This window comes from Papilio xuthus, unplaced genomic scaffold (genome assembly GCF_000836235.2).
Source record: "Papilio xuthus unplaced genomic scaffold, Pxut_1.1 DF826923.1, whole genome shotgun sequence".
In the NCBI taxonomy this organism is placed as follows: domain Eukaryota; kingdom Metazoa; phylum Arthropoda; class Insecta; order Lepidoptera; family Papilionidae; genus Papilio; species Papilio xuthus.
This window is the reverse complement of record NW_013531726.1, coordinates 3,960,601-3,982,781: the sequence shown is the minus strand read 5'-3', so window position 1 is coordinate 3,982,781 and position 22,181 is coordinate 3,960,601. Positions and strand designations below refer to the sequence as shown.

General features: G+C 31.4%; 1 protein-coding gene across 1 annotated transcript; it reads left to right on the top strand.

Annotated features, from left to right (window-relative positions):
- The first annotated feature begins 18,868 nt into the window (after nt 1-18,868).
- LOC106122399 (uncharacterized) lies at nt 18,869-21,615 on the top strand. Its single transcript, XM_013318345.1, has 2 exons — nt 18,869-19,161; nt 20,717-21,615. The coding sequence occupies exons 1-2, from the start codon at nt 18,973-18,975 to the stop codon at nt 20,855-20,857; spliced, it is 330 nt and encodes a 109-aa protein (XP_013173799.1). The 5' UTR covers nt 18,869-18,972; the 3' UTR covers nt 20,858-21,615.
- Nucleotides 21,616-22,181: the final 566 nt, after the last annotated feature.

Below are 22,181 nucleotides of genomic sequence, written 5' to 3'. Positions count from 1 at the left end.
TATTTAATCAATTAAAATTGTAATTGACTAGCTGTCGCCCACGACTCCGTTCGAGCGGAATAAAAAAGCATAGCAGCCTAGGTGTTCTTCTAGACTATGTTTTACATGTGTGCTTTATTAAAATCCGTTCAGCAAACATCTACTATCTATCCATCCATACATGCATTCATCTAAACATTCGCATTCACAATATTAGCATTATAAGATATGAAATTGTTTGAAAACAGTACTTTTGTGAAAAAGCTCTAGCTTTTTATTTTACTCTAGTTATATTTAAATGCAAAGGAATTCACAATGTTTAATTTTACTTGTTTTATGAAGTTGAGTTATCTTAAAAAGCGTATGTTAAATTTCATTGTATTCTTTCTTATTCGCATTAAAACTTTCTGTGGTTATATTTGATTTCCTACAATTTACATGTTTTGAAAATATTTTAAACATTTCCAAATAAACTGAATATATTTGTATTTTATGATGATTAACTTATTTTATTTGTTTAATGCCGTCCCTAAAGGATGCTGTACGTCCTTTCGGCGCAGCGTTAAATGACATTTCACTTCATGAATATTTAAGTAGAATAGAGTTAATGAAGGAAGCCTCCTTTGTCCCAAACTGATAGGTTTATGTCGGGAAACTTTGAAAATGTTATTTTAGATACATGTTTATTAGATGCGACACGACCCGGAAGGAAATAGGATAATTTATATATTATATTGGTTAGTCCGATTTTAATGTGAAATACAACGATGGATATTCCAAGTTTTCTGTTATGTAAATATTGTATTTATTAAATATTTATGATTTATGATATATTTAGTCTCAGAACAGTACTTCTAAATTTACTGGAACATTTTGACGTTATTAGTCCTTTTGTCCAGGACCGAATTCACCATTCTCATATTCCAAAATGTAATTCTACAAGATTGTTGTAAATAAATTGCTGTGTATTTTCTTGGCAGCAAAGATATTTGGACTTTAAGAAATCATGTTCAATCTTGTTTTGAGAAATGTAAAGCCAGTTCCGTGATTGCACCGCAAAATAGTTAAGATAACAAGATACGTGCGTCGCATATCTTCCCGGGCCAATTGTCACGTAGGGGCACGTGTGTGGAATCTGAGTAAGGCTTCGTATTCCTACAATGCCGTGGCGTCTTTTAATTGTCCTAGCGCTAACTAGTTACGTGATAATTATGAGCATATGCAATATTGTAGAGAAATAATTTAATTCATCGGAATACGTCCCTGTGTTACAATTACGAGTAACCATACATTTTGTAGTTAATAAAGTTAGAGATTAAATTGTATTAGATATTTCTTATCCTCTTTCTATTTACATTATATTGTAAATACAGCCCTGTAAAATTTTACGTTCCTAGAAATATTAAAGAAATCCGTTTATAAAAATATATTTAAAATCCGTTCAAAGGTTGTGTGTTATGCAAACAGCAGACTCCATAGAACATGCCTTTGACTAAAGCAAGCCCCAGAGCAAAGGCGTAATATCTAGCCTTATTATAGGACGTAAGAAATGTAGAGGAATATTTATTTCCGCATGATTTAGGCAAGGTATATATCAAAGGCGGGCTACTAAATGCGGCCCACGTATGCGTCAGGTGAGGCTCGGTACGGATAGTCCGCGCGTGCCGAATGCCAACCAATGAATCTGCCTGTCATTTGTTTATCCAGCTTTATGGAGGTGCTTTCTTACTTTATGTCCGGTTCGATGAAATAAAGAAATGAAAATATCTTCATAAAATAAACTTCGGAAGTATTTCGCAGCTAAACATATATCAAATTTTATAACGCAAATACTTGGCACAAATACATTGGTGTTTGAAAACTATATCAACAGAAGTTTTAGATGAAATAGTTGTCTCTTTAGAACTTAATTCGATCCGAAGCCTCGACATTTTGGTACAGTCTAACAAACAACTTGACTGCCCTGTCCGGGTTGAATATTAAAAGAATAACTCAAATAATATTCAAACAGATTGACGCTCTTATGATTACAGACAGACATCAAACAACAAGATATTGCGAATTGAATTATCGTATAGAACGAGTCGGCAGTCGGCAGTCGACAGTCGAGCAAACGCCTCCGGGGCCACTAATTCAATCAATTGGCCGGCCATAAATAAAGCCGAGCGATACGGTGCACCGCACGTAATTGAGAAGCAACGATACAGACGGCTTTAAGCGACAAATCAATTAAGGATGAAAGAGATAAAAAGGATACATTAGTACGAGGTCCAAATAAAGTGGTTCGTGCTCTCTACCAAGAGGCAAAGATAACGTAATTCGTTTTATATCGTGAGTTTTTTCTTGTAATCTTTTTACATTGAAAAACTTACAATATCTAGTCTTGATTAACTTTTATTTTTTAATTTTAAGGTCTAAAATTATACGACCGCTGAATACAGAAACTAAATAACTTAAATACATATATTTAAAAATTATTAAAATTAAAAAATATATATTATTTCAGTATTATGGGATGATACTTAACGTAAATAGAATAGAGTCCTTGAAAAAAACTTGGTCTTCAGCACGCCACAACCCGCTAATAATCTACCCTTTGTTAAATTCCTCAATAATGGTGTGGACCTTTATATCAATATTACCAACATTTCATTTGTATAAAATTATACATTTTTAAAAGCATTTTTTTTATTTTTAGCAGATTTTTTTGTAAATTTACTAATATTTCCTTTACCATTCCAACTAAGCTCTAGGCTTGTGCTAGGAACCGACCGGTGTGTGCGAAGAGTATTGACATGTGCCCACACCCCGGTAAACAGTGAGTTGAGGGAACCAGAGGGGGTTTAGTGGGTAGGCTCCTTGTCCCTTTAGGGATGTGGAGAGAGTCCTACATAACCGGAGTGGCTTTCCCGAGGCACCCGGTATGCGTAACGCATTCCCCCTCTTAAAAAAATTAAAAAAAGGCTTGTGCTAGGATATGGCTTACGACAATAATCGAATGGTAGGATTCGAACACCCGACCTCGTGATCGGAAATCCGTAACCTTAACCATTATGCTTTTGACCTACAATGTTTATTTAAATTAAATCCGCTATCAATATGATAAACCAAAATAAAACTTTAATTAAGTTCCGAATGCTGTAAATAAAATCGATTAAAGATTTAGTTTAAAACACATGCGACAGGTAACCAAACAATTTAACGTTAATGAGGCAATCAGTTTAACATTTTACTGGTTTATTTTTGTAAAAAGTGGTTTTGGTATTTCTATATTCATGCAAATTAAGTGTTACTCTTACGATTAAAAAGTGATTCATTTTAAGATAATGGGGATAAAAAAACTGTCCTTTGCTATAGATGTCAGCATTATCAAAAGTGGAAGTGGCACTAAATATACAACAGATATATTAAAAACCACTTTATGGTTTTGTAAATAAAGTACAAAGTACTCTGTGGTGTGTACGAATTCCGTCAAATTTAAAAAAGGAATACTTTTTTTTCTTAAAATCGCTAGAATGATGTATAAATAATTTGACAGTCTATTCTTGATGATAGCGCTACCTACTGAGGCTTTCAATTATTCTGTTCCATTCAAACGTGTTTGTCAAAATTATAATACTAAAAATAAATATTATAAACAACTCTCAAAATAATGAAACAGACACGAGTCTCAGTAATCTTTTAATTAATAAAGTCACAGCGATGTTTTCACACTTGAAATCGTTTAACAAAGCCCTCGTGAAGTGCACGCGGCGTCGCAACAAAAACAAGTCTCCCTTCGAACACCCAGGAAATTGGAATCCAATACGTACGTAAGCTTAAGCACTAATCCTTGTTTTTGTCAAGGGCGTCTGCCAACAAATTGGAGTGACAGCTTGCAGTAGAAAATTGATGGTGAAAAATCTTTTTGAAACTGCCAGACCGTTCGGAAAGGAGCGGCCGAGATAAATCGAGACACGTGCGATGTCTATTAACAGTTGACACTGTTGGGATAAAGCCAAGGGGTGATTCAGTTATACTCGCAATAAATTTATACTAAGTTTAACTAGGAAGTATTGACGGCGTGTGCGACGGATTAGCGACTATTTAAGGTGTGATATTTATAGGTATCCGGCCATTTTTATCTTAGTTAACAAAGTAATAAACGTTAAAATACAATAATACTTGGACTACACTTTTATTTTAGACGCACTTTTTACTCTCTTAATCGTTTGAGTAAATGTGACTTACAGATAAACGACAAACTGCCGAGTTTATATTCAACCGATGGTTAATTGATAAGGACTTTATTAAATTTATTATTAAATGATTCATATTATGCCTCCCATAAGTTCTAAATATAGCCATGCAGTAATTAAATGTAACAAAATGCATCGTTGTAGGCTTATCTATACAGAGAGACAGATATTGGCTGCATCATTGACGTGTGTGGTTATAAATAAAAATGATAAATCATTCATCGTACGCCGCAATAAGTAATTTGTCACAATGGAGAGAAAAAATATATAATAAAACTGGTTAGTTATTACGTAGACTTTTTGTCTATTGTATTACGCACTTTTTTAAATCGTAAACTTTGCGTTTTAAATGAAAATTCTTCATTATTTATGTCCATTGACAAGTATGTTGGATGGAAGATCGTAATATAATATTCGTTCGTTTATTTTGATGTATCATCAAAAACGAATATTGGTATGTAAAAAAATAAACTGGAACTATCAAAGAGGCGAGATGTTAGACAATATCTCGAATTAGTGAGCGCGTTTTTTCCTGACAGGCCACGTGCGATGGTAGATTTGTGGTCGTAGCGTTATCGCGGCGCACAATGACTTACAAATTACGACGGCATAACGCGGGGTTCGCTTATCTGTGGCTGCGTACCGATCCCTCGACGTGGGGCTGTTGTACGTCTAAAAAGCATTTTTAATGCCTTCTTTTATTTTCTATAGAATGTTTTTGTTCAAGAATTATATTCTTATTTTGGTCTTGTTCCTTGAAAGTGTGTGATTACTCTATATCGGGTCTTTTTTTTTAAATGGTAATTATAAGCACTTGCTACGTACGATTCATTGTTAAACGTTTAGGAAACCTTGAACATTTTTGGAGTCAATAACCCGTTGCACATTCAAGGAAATTGTCCGATGTCTAGTTCAAGGAGCTGATATTATATCGGCGCGGGAATATTGCTTACAGAACAGATATTAACAAAAAATTGTGTGCATACAGTAATATTGAATTCCCCCATATTTACATTTGTGTTCAACGCTTATCTCTAACAAACATCTTTTGGCAATAGCAACGGATGTATATGAATTTCAATATTACTCTCAAATTTTTTTATACAAAAACTCATAAAAGTACCCGTATTCATTTTGTATAATAAAAATTATGTAGTTACTAGCGACACCGACCGCGCGGTATTAAAAAAAATTAATAGCGTATGTGTTCTTCCAGAATATGTTCTATATGTAATTTCATTGAGATTCGTTAAGCTGTTTTAAACATACCTTCAAACAAACATCCATCCGTTAAAACATTCGCATTTATAATATATATACAAGAAATGCTCATTTAAAGATGATAAGATTAAGAAGTAAGATTTATTCTGTGTTTAAGCTACTTGGGGGGCTATTTTAGTTTTATAAACTTTCGCAGTTAGTACTGCCATTTAATTTTTAACCTATATTATCTAGTATTAAACTATATATGAATCTGAGTATATAAATTAAATATTCAATTCCTATAAGCACGCTAAGTACTCTAGTCAGCGAGTAAAGGAACCATTACAGGTCCTATAAATTTGCCTGAATAGCGCGTCCCACTCCAAACTTATGTTTGCAATAAATTTACTCGCCACCGAACAGTAAAATATGTCTTTTAAACACAACTACAATGGCTTGAACATAATTTAATGACCATAAAGAATCTTATGAAAGATATAGTAAGAGCAAAAATGGTGTATTAAGAAAGTAAAAGATTATTCTTCTGAATATACGAAAAATAATTAATAATAGAATTTTTGCATTTTTCTTGCTTCAAATTTGTTAATTGATGTAAATAATAAAGAACGCTATTTTAATAATACATATCAAAAGACTAGAATAGTTACTCCAGTTTAGCTTTACATATAATTATTACTCTAAATTAATATAGTATAAAATTACATATTACTTCTAACTAATATAAAAATGCGAATGTTTAAATAGATGGATGTTTGTTAGAAGGTATCTCCATAACGGCTGAACGAATACGGATGAAATTTGGTATACATATAGAATATAGTGTGAAAGAACACAGAGGCTACTTATCAAGTTTTTTGTTAATTCTGCGCGGACGGAGTCACGGACACAACCTATTTTAATATAAATATGATCGCTTTACGTAAAACAAAACAAACACAGCAGTAAACAAAGGCAGGGGAATTTGACAAAATTGCTTAGTTAAATTTTGCCTTTACCTCTTTACTCCAGACGAACCCCTTCATAAAACAAGGGACTAGATTGTTTCCAACATTGCGCCGGAAGACAGGGAATGGATTCACTAACACAAGTACCAAGCGGACCCTCGCATAAAATGGAAAATGCCGCTAGCCACGGTTTCCTACGGTGGTTAATGCCGGTCGGCTATTGTCTGCATCAGTGCTTGCAACCCTTCCCTATAAAAACGAAAGGCAATTGGAATAAGGTGTGATTTTTGCTATGAAATTTGAATTAGAAAAGTTAATTATGTTCTGTTTTAAGTTCATTTAATATTGTTGAGGTAATTGTGGAATTTGTCACAACAACGTTATAAAATTATTAGGTCTGCAATAGTCAATATATTTTACCTTTATTACATTCATGCAATATGCATCTGCAACTGCGGATATCTATGGGGACGCTTTGCTATTTCAGCACATCCACGTGACCGCTTGCTCGTTTGCCACCTTATAAAAGAAAAGAAAATAATCTCTAACTACTAGCTGTCACCGCGACTCCGTCCGCGCGGGATTCAAAATAGTACCCAATTCTCAGACCTACTAAATATACATATAATTTTTTAATAAAAATTGGTCAAACCGTTTCGGAGGGGTATGGTAACTAACATTGTGATGCGAATTTTATGTATAAGATAAACTATTAATTTTACAATTGTAGTACGTTAGTACTCTAGAAAAATGTTACTTTGTTGATATTTACACATACGGCAATGTAAATTCGGATGATACATCTTACAAACAACAACACGCTAACAAAACAGTAAACAAATCGTATTGAACGACTTGAATTAAGAGAGTAATCAGTTGAAGAGATGGTTTATAGCGTTTAAACGTCTTAGTGATTTTTTATTTGATTTAGTTCAGTTGAATTCAATTGTTACCTTAAGTCCAGTAACAATAAATTCAAATAAATCCTCTTTTCAATACCAGTTCTAAATTCAAATTTAACTTTTTAAATTTTAACGATGAAAATCAACGCGATACTTTTAATAGAAGTGGCCTGTTTCTTTCTTTGTAATTGCGAACACTTAATTATTGGCGATTCCAGCAACAAAGATATGATTTATCACACAGCAGCTAGATATCCTGCAATACCGTACAAGAGAAGAGTCGAAAATATATTTTACTCCAATCAAGATCAAAAGAAAATAAAGGTAATAAAAGAAAAAAATAATCTATATAACTTTCAATAAATTTGAAAAAAAAATTGTAAATTGAAACAATTTTGTGTCTATAAATATTTTATGTTATGAGTAGCTGTCACCCGCGACTTTGTCTGCGCGAAATTAAAAAAATAAAAATGGGAAGCCTATATGTTCTTCCTGTCTAAATTTTACATCTTTCCCAAATTTCAGGGAGATCCGTTTATCAGTTCTGAAGATACCCTGCAACAAACATCCATCTAATCATTCGCATTTATAATATTAATATCATAAGATTATTATTTTGAAACATAAATTATTTATTATAATTCATACCATAGTAAACCTACAATTTTTTTAAACATGTTCTACGTTAATATATTAAAACAATAAAACTCAGAAATACTAGAAAATCAACCCGTTTAATTATGATTTAAGAGGAAAATGTTGGAGCAGGAACTTTAATATAACAGTGCATTTAAATAAAATACCGAGTAAAGATGATAAATAGAGAGCAATAAAGTTAAATAATATGACACTATCATTTGCGCTACGATCTTCTAGTACTACTACGTAATATCCTCTTTGAGAAAATTATTGCAAACTTCACTCTAAGTAACTTCATTTATCCGTTATTTATTTTATTTTGAAAACATTTTGAATATTTTTAGCCTATCAAACAATAAGATAAGACTACTAGCTGTCGCCCACGACTACCACCACTTTATTAAAAACTAATTTATTATGTAGCCTATGTGTTCTTCTAGACTATGTTCTACATCTATTACAAATTTCTGCGAGATCCGTTGAGCCGTTCCGGAGATACCTACAAGCAAACATCCATCCATCGATCTAAACATTCGCATTTACAATATTTGCAAGATTCTTATATAATAATATTTTTTTCATGTTTTACTGGAACAGGAACCCATTAAGAAACACTAGAATAATGATGTATATTTTTTGAGATCAGTATGAAAAAACATTTATTGATTTTAAAGTTTAATATTCTCATACAGAGATATGTTGCAATAGGGACTATATTTTACAACATATATAATTTAATTTTGTGTTTATTTTGATTTTCAGAGTATCTTAGTGTATGACAATTTACATTCAGAGGCAAGCGCGAGCGTGACTGCAGGCGGAGTAGGCTACAGTTTCGTTAACATACGTCTCAAAAGCGAGAAGGGAAGAAATGTTGACTACGATATTGGAATATATGCTTAGTATAAACAATTAAATTGTATATAATAGCTATTAATTTAGCTTACTTTAATTAATTTGTGTAAAGTTTCTTATTACAGCTTTTACTTGAATGGTTTATATATAAATTTTCTATATTCACATTAAAGGTGTTTTATTATCTTTTAATTTTACAATTTTACAAACATATTTTTCAGGTTTAACATAACTTTTTACTTGTCTATTACATGCCATTTACTATTCCTTAGTATGACATATTTACCGACAGAACTTATGCGACAAAACTCGTAACGCTTAATGGCCTAGGGGTCCTAGTATGAATATTTGTGACACACAATTTCTATTAAATTTGTTATTGTACATTACACCCGGTGTTGGTATATAATTTTTAATACAAATTTTGTCGATAACGTTACGAAAACGTTCTCACGAATATTCGTGGTAGGCCATCTGATATGCTTGTCGCATACTTGCATTCGACAGATTGTGTTTTGTTGTGACGTCACATCGATATTATTGGTTCACGAAGCGGGTCCGCAAAGGGGCAAATTGTATCAGCCGCTGACTAAGCCAGAAAGAGGCTAGAGTGCGGTGTCACACTGACGGCAAATTGAAAATGACAACATGCTTTTAGTGGGTCTCGATTCAGCCCCTAGCGGATAGTGGATATAGCATCCAATACTTCGATTGGTACAAGGCAAGAACTTAAGGCTTACGTAAAAAGTATTACAAAATAAAAAAATGCGTGGAAACGTGTAAACGTCATAAGTCTTCGTCCATATCAATAAAAATGTAATTTATATACAAAACAGTCTTTATTTCTTTAATCTTCTTACGATAGAAGTAGGCTGATGTGCAGTATTATTATTTTATCTTTTGCAGCTTTGTTCACTCCGTTGACATTTCGGTGTATTGCCAATTAAAATTCTATATTTTTCTGCAACTAAACTAAACGGTGTAAAACTTTTAAAACCTGAAATTATTATTTATTCTTCCTTTATACCATACAGTTATGCTGTCACTTTCAAGGTAATATCCTGTTTGAGGTTTCTTTTCTGTAAGTTTAAAGCTGTATCAGAGAAAACCTAACGTTTAAACCTAAAATTATCAAAATGAAATATTTACTAAATATTTTAGCGATGTCTTAAGACATATAAGTAATAGCAACAGTTATTTATCAATATTAGTCAAAAATAAAAATGAATAACTCAAGATTTACTGTGAAATTAGAAAAAAAAACTACGAGTACATCTTTTTCCTTTGATGTTTTGTACATTCACTGAATATTAAAATTAATTAAATCCACTGTTAACTGGACATTTATATTTTCACTAATTTAAGTAAGCTATTTAAATATCTTACTCAAATTAGTGAAAATGCTCCGAAAATGTTCCGGATTATTTGCCGTTTCATATATTATTCAATGGAATTATCTTTCTCTGACAGCAGTTGTAAGTAACGTAGCTGTTCGTAGCTGATAAATCTCTAACTATATGACAATATGATGCTTTTGTTTTCACAAATTCTCGTTTGAGCGCATGTCGAATAATATTTTGTGAAATAAATTGCATTCAAAATTACTACATTTCAACGGACGTGATCGCAAAAATTTGAACATAGTTTATTTTATGTTATTTTAAAGAAATAAAAGATTTTTGGTTACCACTTAAAAAAAACGATCACTTTATTTATTATTATTCTGTTCGATTAAATGATTATTCTTATGTAATAAATTACACCAAATGAAACTAATTAAATTAAAGCGAAAAAAAATTATATGCTATTTCTTTCAATAGTTCACGTTTAAGAAAAAAACATTTGAAGGTGCATCTCTTATCAGATTTTGCAATTGCGTTAAATATCATTCACCATTAAATATAATAGCATTCGTACATTTGAAAGCACTAATCACATCAGGTATTTAATTCTCCCTGAACGTGGAATCGCTAAGTGGTTTGAGAAAGTTCCAAGAGCGAAGTCTTGCCGAACTCGACAAGTTTTGTTCAGCGTACGTTGAAAGCAGTCTCACGGTGCTCCTCTTTGTTTTATAGTGTACTAAAGACTAATTTATTTATAACTCGTTAAAGTGCCAATACTTAGGAGTAGCTGATTTATACCAGTTGCGTGTACCAGGCTAAACTGAGAGTTACGTTTGGCAATTTATCGTCGAAAATATTTCCACTAATAGCGTCTCCGGAAATCTTAATATAAGAGCCTTGCTATTAAAATAGCAATCTGATTATAAGTTTTTAAACTATTTTGCTATTTACGTTTACTTCTTCATGATAAATCCCGCATTAGGTAATTTGATTAATAAACCCGTTGACATTAAATCGTATTTCATTTGTTTTTAATGTTTTTGTAAGCGTAAATATTAGGCTAATCTCTATTAATAGGCACAAAAGGATCGATTAGCTTGTCCGTGACAGGCTGGCTTATCGCTCATTCATCATAGTCGAAGCGAGTCGAGCAATTAGTGCCCGTGGCGGCCAAATCGGACGTGCCCTCGCAATCAATGCGGCGGGCTCTATTTGCCCGCCGGAACTAATTCCGAATTTTCATCACAATTTGCAGTAACATTTTGCATTTAGTGCATAATTCAACACTTAGTTACGTGAATGTTAATTTTATATTATATGATTTGGAATATTATTTGAAAGACACTAACCTAAATCTTTAAAAAATTGTCCTTTAAACCATAGTTTGATCTCAGCTTAAAACTACTAACCACTTTTAAGCGATGAATAATTTTCTATACATTTATTTAAAAAAAAATTCAAACATATTTTCATTTCTTCGTATAAATTTAATTTACCTGTCAATAAGCTTATTTCGCTTCATTTTTTTTTTCATTATTTGTGATATTTTTAGACAAACAAATTCAACACAATGTATGGTTCAAAATAGCTCCATAATTTTTTTTTAATATAAATGTACATACATATTTAAACAAAACCAATTCGCATACGCTTTTAGGCATCAAATCAATATGGGGGAAATAATCCTAGCGTCCTTCAATGCCAGGACCGGGCAATTAGTGCTTGGCCGCCGTCCGTCCGGATATCCGGACATCGATTTTCGCTCCCCAATTATGGTGGTGTTATATCCGGACCCTCAATGCGACGTTTGAACCAGTCCGTAAGTACCATGTCACTACTAAAAAAATTAGAAGTACAAACTATATGTTTACAATACTTAAATAGTTTAATTTAAAATATAATTGGACTGATTTTAACTTAATCACTTTTTAAATTGATATTAAAATTCTTTAACATACCCCATTTGTATACGTATAGAAAATTGAGTTAGTTACAATCCGTAGTCACAAATAAACTCCTCTAGGAGAAGGCTTAAATTAATTGCTGCTCATAAATTCCTTAAAATCTTAAAATACTGCTTCTCAAGTGACAAAGACGATTATCAAATTGAATTAAAGACCCTGAAATATTATTAATTGGTTGCATTATTAATGTCAGTAGTCGATTAACATTTATTATAATATATTATTGTAAAATAAAATAAATTTTTAGGTTATTTAAATAAATAAATAAATTTTCGGTAAAGATTTGGCTAGAAGATAAACAATTAAACCGTCTTTTTTATTGTATACATTGTCTTATGAATTGCCCATAGAATACCTAAGTAGCATAAAAAAAAACTAAAAAAATGTTACTAAGATATTTTTGATATCTAAAGTTGACATAAAAGTCTATTAATTTCAAGATCAAATAAAATACTGATGTACCAATGTTAAATTCGTGTTCAAATAACAACAATATCACTTTCTTATCTTTGAACATTGGCCTACTCTAATTTATATCATTGAATTCATGTTTGTAAGTAATAAAGAAATGTATATTTACATTTATTTAACAGTATTACTACCAATTTATCTGGCGAGAACACTTCGAGAGTCGCATTAAGAGAATATAGGGGCAATAGTTGTGATTGTAATAGTCTTGTTTATATTGCTAGCTCTCTACTCTACGAGATATATTCCGGGGGAAATGCACGAGTCGACGTCCCACGGCCTATCTTACTTTTATATCGGATTTTCGTGAGACCGAAAGCCTCTGTAATTCCATTTCGTAGGGATCAGTGAGAGCCTTGTTGAATAAATCGATTTAATTATCTTAATTTTGTATAACGCCTTTCTGATTGAATTTTAGGGGGAATTTTCCTTTTTGTTTGGATTTGAATTTTTTTGATGTTAAGTCGTTAAAATATAGATAAAAAAACAGTAATATTCTTTTTATGGAATAAAAACATAAGATTATTGTAGGTGAATGGAACTCTTACTTTAATATAATAATACTTCAAATAATAAAATCAAAAGACATAAATTCCACTTTCAAAGTTAATTATAAATGTTAAACTGATTTATGACGAAAATTTAATATGACATACATCGGATATAAATGAGCAACAAATTCGCATTATCACGTTACAACTTACGTTGTTTGTATAAACAAGAAGTCGAGTTAAGAAATTAAATTCGCTTCCCATCCCTCGCAGAAGAGTGATAGAGCCCGTGTAGCGTCACAAAGATATTTGCGTTCGGCACACTGGTAATACAATTTAAAGTTTTCCGAGCCCACATGAGCCTCTCCGTCTCGTTGTCATAGCAACGCCCTCCGCGCACCGAAGGATTGTGCGCTAAATTTTCGGTAAACGCGCACAGTGTAGGATAAAGGAAACGATTTTCCAAGAAGGTGAATATCATTATATCCGATCTCGGCTCGATGCTTCCGTACTCATTAGCTGAGGATACTTCGAGTGTCGAAATTTTATTAACGTCGTAAATCGGAATCGTCTTTGTAAATTAACGGCTGAAGAAAATGGGAAGGGCTGACAGAGCTGTGAAATGGTTTGACTTGTCAGCTTTTACATATTATTAATACCTTTCATTTCCGCAATAACGGACATGCCCGAATAGGGCACAACTCAGGTCTCATTTGAACTACCACTAAAAAATAACAAATATCCATTTTGTAAAATAATTTTGTTTTTAAACTAACAATCTTTGAATATGAAACTAGAATGTATTAATACTAAAACATTGCTCGTTAAAAAGGTCAAATACACTCAAATAGGTCACATAGAAGTAATTACTTAGGTCTAGTACTGAAAGTCTTGTATGAAAAAGAACTGTTTGAATGTTTAATAATCCTATATGGATTATTAAACATTCAAACTGTACTATAGTTAATTTGATTACATTAGACTGGCACAGTGACTCACTGAACAGGGAATTCCTCTAATTATCGCCGCAACGTAGCTCGATGTTGCTCGATTAACTGAAATACTGGGGTAGCTAGTTACGCTTATATACCAACATCAATATGAATATACATATTTTATGTCAACTAATGCATTGGTTTTGGTTACACAAACTATAACTTATGTATATATGTGGTTATAACTAAAACGCCTGTTCAATAGCTCTTTGTTTGTTAAAAGAGAATTGAAGAAACAAAGAGTTTTAAACAAATCTTTGCAGTGAAAAGTAAGGTACTCCATATTGACACGTGTTATGAAGAGAGTGATTTTCTGAAAATGTATTGAAAAATAAAAAAGCGTAAATTTTATTTTTCTTTATAAGATATGTGCAATGATCAAAGGACATACGAGACATAACATTTAGTGCCCCTGATTACGTTTACTTTGTCTTTAAAGATCTTTTCGATGTCTTTTATTAAGTTCTTCACTTTTAAGTCTTGAAAGTGTGTTAGATGAATTGCAATCATCGAATCATCTTTTAGATATCAGAACAGCCCCCTTAACAAAGTGTACTCGTTTAGATGCGATTCAAAAATTTATCGAACTGATACGTGACAATCACGTGACTTATCGAAAGTTCAATACATTTTTTTGTGGAATTTGGTTGTCGATTCGCTACGGAGCGAATGCACTATGTCTAGATGGCCAGTAGCTTTAAAAAGTTTGTTATAAATTGGCTGTTAACTGAATGATATTTTATTGGTATTGTGTAGAAAGCAAAAACAGGATAAAAGAAAGTGTGGACCAATAAATGTAAAGTATACCGATTTGAGTTAATTTCACGGTTATCGAGTATTGAAAATAAAACGTGATAACGATATTGGTTTGCAGCTTCGCAATTCAGCAGGCGTTTTTTCGCTACTGTAACATAAAAAGTACATAAAGCAGAGAAATACAATAAATTCATAAAAAATATCCGCAACATTAGCACCACTTTATTCCAATGTGAGTGAATTGACAAACAAAAAATAAAGGCCTTAATTGTATATTTAGAACTAGCTGTTGCCCGCGAATCTGTCCGCGCGTAATTAACAAAAAACTTAATAAGTAGCCCATGTGTTCTTCCAGACAATGTTATACATCTGTAACATTTCAGCTAGATCCGTTCAGGCGTTTCGGAGATACTTTCTAACAAACATACACACAATATTAGTATGAAGTAAGATGGAGAATTTTTTTCTAGAATGTTCTTAAATATCGAATACATATTTAGCATTCTATTTGTTTTACGGATAAGTAAGTTTCTTAACGATGTTTAAACTCGTCGTTGTGCAGAGTCAACATGGGAACTTGAAAGCGTCTTAATTATAGCATCTTGGATAATATTTGCACTTAAATTCGCGATTCTTTTAAAAATGTAATAATTTATAACAGTTGTGAAAACAGAACAGGAATAGACGGACTATAAGTATTTCGTTGTATTACCGTGGGTTTCTGATACCAAAATTCCACCGATAAAAATATATGTTATTCATGTTTTATCAAAGGTAATGACAATGATGACGATATGTTTTAAACAGATATTTTGGTCTCAGAAACCAATGCTTAGTAACAACATAGTTTAGGACAAAACTAGAGATATTTGAACAAATCTAACTGCCAATATATCAGCTTGAAGCTATGTTGTTTAAAATATGTTATTTCTGTGTAGCATTATAGTTAAAAAGATTAAAATAATAGTTGAATATATTCAGTCTATAGTAGTCAAGGAAAGCCTAAAGTAACAGACACAACAGAAATTCAAATAGAATTTAAAAGGAAGACACTACTTCGTCTGGCAAGAATATATCACACGAACAATGAAAAAAGAATCTGTCGCAAGCAACCATAGCTTCACTTTATTTAATGTATTTAGGGCAATCGAACACGTAGATTTATTATCTTTTCAATTATTTTTTTGTTTGGTTATTATATGTTTAACAATAAGACAGAATTTTTAATCTGTTTTTAATAAAGAAATATTTTATCACTTAAATTTCTGTTGACACTAATGTGAAGGAACTTTTACGAAGACGTATACCAAGTTATATAATTTATAAATATTTCAGTGATTTTTTTTTAGTTTGAATTAATATTCATTTATTTTTAAAATGTATAGGGTTACCTTATTAATTTAAAAGAACTCGATGCTTTTCACTAAAATGAAATAATTTCGCCGTGTGGAAGAAGCCTTAGGTGAGATCGGGATTTTCTGATTTTAGGTAGGATTTTCTCGACCTTATCTGTGTCGATGTGAGTTTTCTTTACTCGGGCCTTTGTTTATTCTGTTCGAAAAGAGATTTCTGGGGAAAATACTAGACTATTTTTTGAATTTCGGAGTTTTTAGTACGAACTGTATTGCTTGTTTGATTTTTGTGAATATATGAATTTCATTGCAGCTAAAATGGGAAAAATATGTTAACAACTATCTTTGTATAATAACATATATATTTTTTATTTTATAAAAGAGTAAAAGTGATAGCTGTTTCGTTTGTTCCTAGAAAAATATGTAGATATAAAATGAACGTTTTACATTTCCCAAAAAATGTCACCAAGAATTCGATGAAAAATATTTATTTATGCTTATAAGTTAATATTAAGTACGGAAAGCTAACATAATACGTCTCAGATATACCAACCTAAATCAAACAAACATTGTTTTGATAAGGGAGAAATTCAAAGCCGACTGAATGATAAACCGCGTAACAAAAGTATCGACTCTCAATACTGGGAAAAGCGTCGGGTAGGAGGGAATGAACCCGGGTAAATCCCGGCTTACGACCCGCCTCGCAACCCCTGTCGCTGTCCGGAGACAGATAGCTCACCTATTCCTTTCGACAATTGCTTCTTTTCAAGCCTAGAGGTATATACTTTATTCCTTTACTTTATTATAGTAGCTCAGAGTTATATACGGAGAGTTTTAGAAGCATAATGTGGTTTATACGATCAACGGCAAACACTTTGAACTAACTAGTATAAACAAGATTTCATATACTTTTACATTTCTATTACTCCTAATTCTCGTCTTATGCGAGATAATATTCGAATTTTTGTAATATAGAATATTCTGTTTCAATAGCGTATGTACAGTCAGCTGCATGAATATGTATACTATCACAATATATTAGAAACCTGTACAGGCCTCGGTTTAAAAAAATATGCATGCAAGTTTCCAATAATATAATGTATTATGTATTCGAAAGCATATGGACGAAAACGTGCATACATTTTTTTAAACAAATTCTTGTAAATGTTTCTAATCTTTTGTTAATATTTATGGATCTGACTGTACCACTCTTATATCACCTGATTCTGTCTTTCAAAAGCACTTGCTACATTTAACGATAAGGAGTCTAACTAAATGCTAGTTTATTTAGAGATATTAAACTAAAATATAACCGTAATTGAAACTAATAGATGTAAATTAAAAACGAAACGTATAGTTTAGTACAAAATGTGTTTTTTGAGTAAAGTATTGCATTATAATTTAATGTACATGCGTATACTTTTTATTAAAGGAAATGATACTTTGCAATTGTTCTCGTATAGCATGAACACGAAGGGGGATGTGGTAATGTACACGATAAATCTAAATTAAAATAATTATTTAACCCTTTCCACAAACACCGCGCCCATTGCTTTGCCCAGGTTTTAAATTGATTGACTTCATTAATTCTACCGAAGCATAACAAATTCATTTATGTATGAATAATGTAGTTCTTAAGTACACTAAAATATACCTAATGTGTACAAAATACATTCTTAATGGCTATATACATATTCACTTTTTCTTGATTAAATTTTGTACTTGAAAAAATATCAAACAAAATGCTTGATAATTAGGGAATGATTACATTGTATTTAAGTTACAATAGTAACCTATTTTGTGACGAAAAAATCTTACTAATATTATAAATGTGAATGTTTGCATGGATGGATGTTTGTTTGAAGGTATTTCGAGAACGGCTGTATAGATATCGCTAAAATTTGGTATAGATGTAGAACATAATCTGGGAAAACAGATAAGCTTCTAATTAAGTTCATTTTTGTTTCCGCGCGATCAGAGTCGCGACAGCTAGTCTGTGATAAATTTATTTCCATCGAAAATTAAAATGAAACAATAATTTCTACAAAGAAAGTGTAAGGGAGTTGTCGTCGTGATCCTTTCGTATAAAACTTTGGAAATTTTTGTTACATTGTTTTAAGTTTATTAAATATTGGATCTTTAAAAGTGTCAGGGAAAAGTTTTAAAATGTTCCCTGTAGAAGCTGAATGACAAGCTATTAATCATTCTGTCCGCAAAAATAAAATGTTAAAAGAAAAAAAAATCAGGCCTCGAATTTCCTGGAAAGTTAAATTAAAAATTATGTTATGTATACATATAACATGATCATATAAGTACAAAAACAAAAAAAAGTACGTGTTATTATTTACATATATATAATTACGATTAAGTTTTAATCGTGAATGTATTAATACCCCGTAAATTATTTCTTAAAAGTAAGTTTATGTATTTAGTACAAACCAAGTATAAAGATTACTCGTCTACAAACTTACAATTTATTGTCGCTAATTATTTTGTTGACAACACGTCTTATTAGAAAAGGAAACAATACACAACAACATCCATTGTTTTCAAACAATACAGACCGACAAAATCGATAAAATAATCAAACATAATAAACAAAATACAAAAATCACCATCAGATAAAATTAACGAGCTATTAAAATTTAATATAATTTAGCATAAGATAAAGTAATAGATGGAATTAATTTTTGTATTCATACAGAATTGTGTCGACTATCGCATGTTGAGGTTATCACAATATACATTTGACAGTTGTCGTCGGTCATTCGTCGAGTTCGCAACGCATAGAATTAAACTTCATAGTGAGAAATGTTAACGGTATGCGGTTATTTGTGTTTATATTGATCAGTTTAACTGTTTGTACTATAGTCTTGTGTTCCGATATGATTGTGGGTGATACCGTACACAGGAAAATGGTGTTCCACCAAAGGGTCAAGGAATTTCCGATACCGTTTAAAAAGCGAATAAAATCATTGTCGTATAGTGATCCTGAGAAACGTATTATCAAGGTAAGTTTTTTTATTTATAGTATTGACTTTTTAATAATTTAATTTAACATACAATCTATCCCTTAGTTCCTTATTTGTCTTGTTTAGTTACCTATTGATTCTTTGCCAACTTATTTACAATCTTTGTTATAGCTTACGTCATGGCAAAAAAGAATTTCAATTTCCAATTATGCACACTTAAGCAAGATAAAATAACATAACTCACGGTTTAATTTTTTTTTACTATACCTAAAATGTTAAACCTTGTAGGAAGAGAATTTTTTTCTACTTACGTCATAAGGAAAACTAACTTATAAAACAGTTGAATTGCAACGCTCCTCGTGTCTTTTGTTTTCGGCGTTTATTTACCCGTTAAGTCATCGTTTAAAATGGGATTTACCACTGAATATTAACTGGAAATTCTCAAGATCTTTTATAATTAAAACAAACATGCCATATTTAAAGTTAAATATACGACAAAGTAACTAATTATGTATTTACATAGTTATTACAATGATAGTAAACGAATATACATGGTTCATTTTTGCTTTAACTTTTTGTGATTTGCAAATTAGGATTAATGTGAATGGTATGAACCAGAAAAACATTTTTGTCCAAAAAACGTTGTTGGGCAAAAAATCCAACGACGAATAATCGTTTTAAGATGTATAATATTTTTGTATCAAGAAAAGTTTAGTTTAAACGATTTCTTCAAAAAATTACGTTACTCATTTCTGTGTATAACAAAAAGCTAGAATATTCGAGAAAGTTCTAAAAGTAGTTAATTAGATATTTATTTTCTTATTTTTATTCGACTATTTTCATTGTACATGCTAATATTTCTATAAATAGTGCGAAAGATATATTTAAAAAAAGCCTATTTGTGTTGTAATACGACAGAAAATTATCAATATTTAGTTTGATTTAATTTTTATATTAGCTAATAATTTAATAATACCGCGTATACTACAATAACAAGATTTGTTGACCTTCTCCGTCCGCAAATGACATTTGCAAATAGCAGTTTTGATGATATAAGACGATTTAATTGCAAACGCAAAGTCACGTTCCTTTTTATTATTCGTATACATTCGAATTTACAACCACGATATGAATCGTAATACTCATTGTTTGAAAATTGCCGGACGTTTTGTTAAATTACAATCAATTTACACATATATTTTATTAAAAACTATTTAAAAGGCACTTTTATACTGCTAGCTATCGCCCGCGACGCTGTCCTGTCTGTACGGTATGAAAAAAAAACTTAATAAGTTAGGGAATTTCATTGAGATCCATGCAGCGCTGCTGGAGATACCTTCAAACAAACATCCATCCATCCATTTAACCATAGTGACATTTACAATATTAATACAACATTTAAAGATAAACCGTGGGTTTCTGACATCAAAATCTCTGTATAAAATATATCGGCATCTGTGTCTTTCATCACTGATAAAACAGAGATAACAACATGTTTTAAACGGGGATATTGGTCTTGACAAGATTTCATTGGATTATTCTTCTTAGTGTAACATCAGGGTCGGACTTTTTTTTAATTGTTGGTTACTTTCAGGGTGTTGCCGCAATCGACAATGATTTCTCTCACGCGAGCGCCAATATTACTGAAGGAGGAGTGGGTTATTCTTACGTCACAGTTAGAATGAAGAGCCAAAGACATCACCCGCTAAACTTCGAAGTAGAAATATATGTCTAGTCAAAGAGATATAGTTGAAAACCGTCCACGTAAATACAAATTTACGAAAACAATAATTACATCGCACGCTTCGGTAATTACATTTGCGACAATATTTGCATTTAATAGTCACTTCACTTTTTACAATCTACACTAAAGTACTGGCAGTAAATTATTAAAATTATTTGAAAATATGACGTAAGAATGAGTGATTAAAAAACTAATATAACAAAGCAAATGTTGACACATCTGTCTACTCCAACAATGATATCGACTAAAATTATTAATAAATTCATATCAAATGTCTATACATATATTTAAATACGTTATGAGTGTTTGTTTAGAAGTAAGTTTGTTAAAAATCAATTTGGGATGCTATTTATAGTGCATTATGATTCTGTTAAGAAAGTAGAAATGTACACCAATTTACGTTTCTTGATAAAAGTGCGTTATTCTTTTGTTTTTTCTAATCTTAAATATAAAATTGTTTTGTAAATCTTCGCAAATAATTTACACTGCTGTAACAAGCACAGTTTTATTTCGCAACAAATAATGATAATCTTTAAACTCGAAAATGATAAAATATATTTTTCACGGCATAAATATTCTTTATATCAGTAAAGTTTTCGTTTATTTAAATTGCAGACACAAGTATACTTCAAAAGTTTCTCTAAATTCTATTCGTTTGAATTTGCTCTCTTTACAATATTCTGGGTTATGAGTTATTTATTTTTACTTTAACATGATTGTGTTATTCAAACTTTCGTGAGACATTATAATAAACTTATATAAAAACGGCTAAACAATCACGTATATTCGTCCGGTGGCGGCAACGACTAGTTTGGAGCCCATCGGGGGCCCTTCATCAGGGTGAGTGGAACTCAGTGAGCGACGGGCCGCGTCTGCGAAATAATACCAGTACCACTCATCCTGATGAAGGGCCCCAGATGGGCTCGAAACTAGTCGATGCCGCCACCGGACGAATGTACGTGTTTAACCGTTTTTATATAAGTTTAACATTATTGTGTTAAAAGGGAAATACATATAATATGTATCTACATCGGATATAGTGAGATAAATATGCAACAACCATGTAGTCACGTAGGCGCTATGTAACTAGGCTAAGCATTATCAATACTCAATTTACATAAGCTGTTAAACACAAAATGATTAATCATCAGAACACGAAAATATTTAAGGTATTTATTTTATTAAAAAATATATGAATTTTGTTTTTTTTTTTACTTTTTACATATTAATTGGTATTGGGTATATTTTTATAAATATCAAAGAAAGTTTGTATGTTTTTTTTTTCAATGTCAACCTTTTTGTGAGATTTTTTTTT

What these genes read in the sequence shown, in the direction of transcription:
- LOC106122399 (XM_013318345.1), top strand. Translation starts at nt 18,973, where the DNA reads ATGCGGTTATTTGTGTTTATATTGATCAGTTTAACTGTTTGTACTATA. An exon ending in CTGAGAAACGTATTATCAAG is followed by an intron (nt 19,162 to 20,716) that starts GTAAGTTTTTTT and finishes GGTTACTTTCAG; the next exon opens with GGTGTTGCCGCAATCGACAA.